The 6925-nt window shown below is 31.7% G+C and overlaps 1 protein-coding gene across 1 annotated transcript; it reads right to left on the bottom strand.

The window, feature by feature from the left end:
* Positions 1-457: 457 nt before the first annotated feature.
* On the bottom strand, positions 458-5623 carry LOC136816857 (origin recognition complex subunit 4-like). Its single transcript, XM_067073184.1, has 10 exons — positions 5445-5623; positions 4663-4753; positions 3954-3980; positions 3806-3854; positions 2984-3236; positions 2600-2669; positions 1706-1795; positions 1333-1441; positions 964-1059; positions 458-814 (listed from the first exon to the last, which is right to left on the bottom strand). Exons 1-10 carry the CDS (start codon positions 5621-5623, stop codon positions 558-560), a joined length of 1221 nt encoding a protein of 406 aa, XP_066929285.1. The 3' UTR covers positions 458-557.
* Positions 5624-6925: the final 1302 nt, after the last annotated feature.

Raw genomic sequence — 6925 nt, 5'->3', positions numbered from 1 at the left:
TCTTGAACCATGTTCGAACTAAAACAAACTATAAAGTGCGCAGTTTAAGAAAGAGCATAACAATGTTTTTTTTTTAAACATGGTTGAAAGATGGTAGAAAATGTTAAGGCTTGATGAAATTTTGAGAGATCATTCCTCGATTTTTAAAAGGCATATGGGGAATATTGTCTACATTTCCCAACTATATATGCATGTCACATAGAAATAGAGTCAAGATTTGAGAACTAATTCTGTCTGCATGGTGTTATAACACTGTTAGACACTAAAATATTTCACTAGACCAAAGATAGACAATTTTCCAATATTTTCAATAAGTCATGATCAGTCTAAAGTGCATTCGCTTTAAAAGTGTGCTTTCTGTTTTGTTATCATATAGAAACCATCCCAAGGGAATTACTTCAATAACGCTTACTTGGCAAAAAAGTTTTTACTTAAAGCGAATGAATTTTAGGTCACATAGAATCCTATGTGGCATATTGTTAGAATGGAAATCGTCTTTATAAATGGGATACATTATTCAAACATTAAAAATAAATCATACCAGCAAACCAATAAAATCAGTACACAAACATGCTATCAGCCCATTGTCGAAGTTCAGTTGGACATTCAGGATATCTGTAGACAATCTCTTTAATTTGGGAAGGTTCAAGTAAAAGTGTCATTGCTTTGAACTCCTTTGATGTTGAATTGATGGATAATGTTTCCGTACTTTTTAAGAGTTCCAATGAAATCAAATGTTCATAAGCTTTATAAGCAACTGCTTTGTTGAAATTTTGCATACCGGATAATCTACGTTTCAAAAAGTTTTCATACTCTAGAAAGGAAAGAGGGAAGAAATCATTTTCAAATTCACTGAGTGTACAACTTCTATGTGCACAACTTCTATGTTGAATGAAGCAGATGAGACCTGACAGCAATATATCATTAAGTCGAACTATTCAAGGATGACAGAAAGTTACTTACCATTATACACCATTTCGTAATTGAAAGGTTGTCCTTCTCTTCGGTTAAAGACGTGCTTTGCTGCTACCAATAAACTTAACTCAAGAGTTGAAAGTCCTATAAAGTTTTAAATGAAAACCTGATAGAAGTTTCATACTTTTTGTACCCATTTTTATTTTCGCAATTGATTTGCAGTGATTGTATTTTCACGCTAACTGTACCCTCTAAGGGACCCAGAAAGGGCCAAATTTCGACTCTGTGTGGGACTATGATAGCTGAAAAAATAGATCTTAATGGGACTCCAAGATGTGAAAATGAATGACTAAAAAGAAATTATCAATTCTTTATATACAAGTTCCGGTACAACTGCTGCAAAATATCAATTCATACCATTTAACAAAGCTGTTTTGCTATCGATGTGAAGTGATGTATATGCTTCCACAAAGTCTGTGTTTGATATGAAGGGCTTTTTGTTTGAGATTCCATACACAACAGGTGTCTAAAAATTAGGTTTAAATAAGTTTAAATAGGGAATACAAAATATTTTTGGACAGTTAAACTGTTCGCAATAAATTTCTAAAGTTCTACTGTATTTTGAGAAGGAGAAGTAAATGTTACAGAGGTCTCAATTGGAAACAAAGTTTACAATCTAATTTGACAAACTTTGTTATAAGAAAGTAAGCTTGCAACTTCCCTTCTTGCGAGTTAAAAGTGTAACCGGTACATATAAATAAATTGAAAGAAAAGTATGAGGTGTCCTTACCAAGAGACGTATGAGACTTTGAAAGTCCTTTTGTAGATTATACTGTTTCAAAAGTATTTCACAACATACTGAACCTTCAGAAAGATTTTCCTAAAAATAAAGTAGAGTATTTCTCGCTTTTTTAGTCCATCTATCAAAGGTGCTTCAAAATTAGTATTGCTACACTCTCAAATAAGTATATGTGATCACATGATAACGAGTGCAATGCGAGAATAATTGCATTGGTATCTTTTTTGTTATTAATTTTCCAAATCCAAAAGGACGAGGAAAATTCGAAACAAAAAAGAATTACGAGTGCAGTAGACCTTATCAGAGTTTTTGATTTTTCTAAAAAAGCGATGCATTGTGGGATTGTTTCCAGTGTATTACAATAGAATTCCCTCGAGGAATTCCTAAGAGATTTCTATTGTAATACACTCGAAACAATCCCACAATACATCGCTTTTTTAGAAAAATCAAAAACTCCGATAAGGTCTATTTTCGAATTGTACGAGTTATTATCTAGGTGATTACGAGCTGATCGCACAATGGGTCTATCTAAGTACTTTTTCCCTGTTAGGAAAGTAAATTACACTGAAAGTTTTATACGTTTCTCTTCTCTCTATGTTTTTATTTTATTGTTGTTTATAGATTTTCTTTCTCACAAAAATGAATTTGCAAATGCAATTAAAACGTTCCATGAAAAAAACGTAAGAAAAAACATTAAAATCAATTTTGTAAACATTGGTGCTGCATTGAAAAGTGTGATTAACAATTAATTGCTCTCTACAGGATGCAATTAACGATTAATTACACTCTCTTTGAAGAAGGTGCTTCAAAATTAGTATTACTAGATTCTCATATAACAAGCTTAAGTGATTGTATTTGCATTTGCAAAACACAATGATGACTTACATCTAAATTACGATTCCATCTGTCCCTGAACTTTTTACATGAAAAATCTTCTGATAGTTTTAGAAAGGAGCTAAAAGAAAAGATAATGGTAGAAGATCAGTAAAGAAGTAACCCACATGCCATTTTAACTCACAACACTTTACCTGTAAAAAGCTCGAGTAAAATCATACCTAGTTACCTACAAACTTTAATAATTTATTCATCGGAAAGCTTAACAATCAGACTCTCTTTCTAAAGTTATTCGAAAAATGTCGTGGATTAAATAAGAAAGTCTAAAAATGTCACAAAACCACCCTTAATTTTTTAAACTGTTCAGAGTTGCATGGAACTTAAAAACACTTTTTAATGATTTCAAATTAAATGAAATTTAATGGGTTGTTATACCTTACAATGTCTACATATTCTTCAAAACTATAAGATGGAAATGTCAATATAGCTCTGTGTGAATATCTTGATTTCACTCGTTTTTCCAACAACTCAACCACATCAAGTCTACAAGTCAGGCCAATGACACATAATGGGTTTTGTTTACTTTGGGCAATGTCAAACAAGTTGTAAAGTAACGATTGGTTTTTATGGTAGGCAAACAAATCAAATTCATCTAATACCAAAATAACTGACTTTGATTGTCCATTATCTGAAATTCAAGGAAGAGAAATACAAAAGTGAAAATATCTTTAATTGGACACTGCTCTTGTCAAATTTTGAAGAATAGTTAAACATGGATTATACACTGGGCTCAACTATTATTCCAACTATTTGAGGGCCCAATTGTGATTTTTAAAAAATGAAAAAAACTCCCCAGGTTTTCACCAAAAAAACAGGTGTACCAAAAATTTCAGCCCAACCTATCTATTTTTGAAGCATTTTATAGGTCGCCCAAAGTTCAGCCTTGTTTTGGCAAAAAAATTGACCCCACCCCCATACACGAAAAATCAAATTTTTCAAAAATTGAAAAAAAAAAAACACCCAAGTGTGCCTAATTGGGCCAACAGTCTCCAGGTTGCCCCAAAGCATTTTGGGCATACACACAGATAAAGACAGACAGACATCCCCAGGTTCAACTGAAGTTGAGATATACAATAAAAGCAGACAAAGTGTCTTTGGTTTCTTTTGGACAATACCTTGCGTTTCTAAACTTAGCTGATATAGTTCCACTCAGACATAATGAATGGCCTTTTAAGAAGAAGAAATCATAAGCCTTACCATTTTTAAGTGCATCTAATATGAAGGCCAAATTATCAGCAAAAGATCCCTGGAGAGAAAAGAAATGAAAACAATCGATCACTACAACAAATGAATGGGAATTAACTGATAAAAAAAAAGTCAAGAGTCACTCAGTGACAGTACTTACAAAGACTCTATCCCCAATAACATTTTTCTAGTTCTAATTGTCTTGCTAGGTCTTGAAGAGCTGATCGATCATCAGTGTGTATCAAACCTGAAAAATAATTTATTGATGTAGGAAATTAACAATAGGATTAAGAATAGTTTAAAATTGTTGAAATAAACGTAAACATATAACATATGTTTTTTTATTATTCAAATTGTTTTTAGTTCCTTTACCTAAAGATATTATGTTTATAGTAAAGATAGGAGGACCACCCCTATGCTAATAAAGTTTCTTTTACTTTTGTTTAAACATACTGTGTATGCAAACTATGTCGTTTAACTTTTTATCATCATAATAAGGAAAGATACTCACCACTTAAGTAAACATAGAAATAATCACTGCCATGGTTGTTGTAAACATCCAATAACACTTTTGAAAGCAACTAAAATTAGAAAAACTTATTTTAACCTCAGTAGTTTAAGACAAGTCATTTACTTTTCATATTTTACTTTTCTGTTAAAAAAGAACACGAATTTAAACTATAAAAAATCGAATTATAATAAGTGCATTCATTTCCACCGTTCAACACATGAATTTGAATTATGAAATAAATTTCATTAATGGACAAACCAAACCAAACTAAACTTTTATTATTTTTAGTAATGGCAATTTCGTAACTACCATCTGTTAATTTCATCAACTTAAAAGGTGGGTAGCGCCAAATGCTTACTTTAGATTTTCCGCTTCCTCTAGGTCCAATAACGAGAACAGAATTGCTTTCACCACATTCAACACATTGGTTTATCACAGTTTCAAGTTGCCTAAAATTATCAAAGTAATCACAAATTTATGTTGGCAAGTGCTGAAATGAAAATTATATTTGAGCTACCAAAATAAGCTTATCTTCTTTGCTTTAAAATGCTTGAAAAGCTTGTTATATATGAACAAAATTTTTTGTTGTTGACAAAATGTCAAAGGAATTGAAAGGATTCAAAGAGAAAAACCAGACTGTCACTGAGTACTAAAGGGTGTCCCAAAAAAAGTCCTGTGTCAGACCATTTCTATAAATAGAAAAAAAAATTGTTCGTGTATCACAAAATCTAAATAGTATCTTTTTATTATCATGTTGTATTGTCAATTGAAGTTTATAGGTTTTTGTTTTATTGATGTATTATTGTGATTAAAAAAAAATTACCATTGCATTTGAAAAAGAAACTTTTAACGTATTCCTATTTGAATTAAGGCATTTCTATTGATTGACACAAAAAGACAGCATATTATTATAAAAGATGTGCACATAGAAAGGTGTCATTGGTGCTTTTTTTAGCTCTTTCTTTAAGCAATTGAAATAGCAATAATAGAAATTGAAGATAAAACATAGAAAGGTGTTTATCCCATAGAAGAAAAAAAAATTCCTACTTATTGCAGTGGTCTAACAAGGACTTTTTTGGGGACACCCTGTATAGTAATCTTTTCAAAATTAGAAATAAGGAAATGGAAATTAATATTTACCTCAATTGATTGTCATAAATACCAGGAATGTAAAAGCCACTGTTGACTTTGAACAAGTGTTCTTTCAGTGTATTTTTAGCTTCATATGGACATCTAAGATAACTGTCACAACATGGAACATCTACATCATCCAAATTTTCTTTCAGAGATTTCTTGATTGCTTTCTTCTTTGTTGGCATGTTTACTACTATTTCTAAAAAGAAATGTAGTCCTTTGGCATAATTATTCAAATAAAAGTTCTAGCATGTGACTTCCAATATCTTTGGGATCATTGATTTCAGTATCTCGTGGCTGCCAAATTCTTCTTTCACCTGTTTTTTCATCATGTTCAAGAAGGGCAAGTAACTACAGAGTATGACACCAAGTTCTAGCTCATGGAAGTCCCAATCCATATTTACAAACTTTAAAAACACTGTGACTTGCTGTCGATTGCAATTGTATGTGTGGTAAAATTCATTGGTTTTTTTGTTTTCTTTCGTCGTGCAGCAATTTTTGAACAAAGTAAGAAGTAATATGTTCTCCTGTCGTTTCAGAATAGATATGAAATCATCTTTTTGATTAGCCTAGAAGTGTTATTTGATTGATCAATCAATCAACCTTTGAACTCATAAACTTAATCTGACAAGGTACCAATAGTTGTTTAGAAGAAAGCGACAGTCTATTGAATAAGGGGTCACTCACAAATCAATTTTAGGTTAAAAAACATATGACGTTTTAAAAGCTGACCCACCAACCCATACCCAAAACATCGATCACCCAAAATCCCTAAAAATTGATGAAAAACTACCTTCAGCACTGTTTTGTTAGCCATCTTGATTCTCGCTACGGCTTGCATAGTTTATATTTGAAAAATAATGGAGATAATTTCTGAACTTGTCCACAAAATTCCCGTAATTAATTATCTCTACGTAGTATATAGCAGCAGAAACAAACCGCAACCTTAATTTTAAAAAGGCCTAAGTCCACTTACCCCTCAATTTTAAAAAGGCCTATGTCCACTTACCCCTCAATTTTAAAGAGGCCTAAGTCCATTTTTATGAAGAATGAGTTTTTTGTACTTTCTGCATCTATGAGTCACTAGCTTTCTTTTGATGTGTATAATGTAAAGATTTTATGCTTAAAAGGCCTTAAAATTTCTCGATAAAGGTTAGATAAAAAGTGTGTTTAGTTTTAAAAAGGCCTAAGTCCATCCAGTGTTTATAGATCATGGGCCTAAGTCCATCGCAAAAGAAAACTTTAATTTTAAAAAGGCCTAAGTCCATTTAATAGGCCTAAGTCCATGTTTAATGGACCTAAGTCTATACTCAAAGGGCCTAAGTCCATTCAAAGGATCTAGTCCACATTAAAAGGGCCTAAATGGATCAAAATAGTTTAGTATGACAGGTTTTCAGTTGTCAATGTTTTTTTATTCTCAAGGTTTGTTTTTTTACGATCTATTGCATTATAATAAGCAATTTTGTTTGAAGCTTAGGAAAGCTTAT

The sequence above is a fragment of the Clytia hemisphaerica genome, unplaced genomic scaffold (assembly GCF_902728285.1).
Source record: "Clytia hemisphaerica strain Z4C2 unplaced genomic scaffold, Clytia hemisphaerica genome assembly, whole genome shotgun sequence".
Lineage (NCBI taxonomy): Eukaryota > Metazoa > Cnidaria > Hydrozoa > Leptothecata > Clytiidae > Clytia > Clytia hemisphaerica.
The sequence above is the reverse complement of the archived record's forward strand: the minus strand, read 5'-3'. Positions and strand labels throughout refer to the sequence as shown.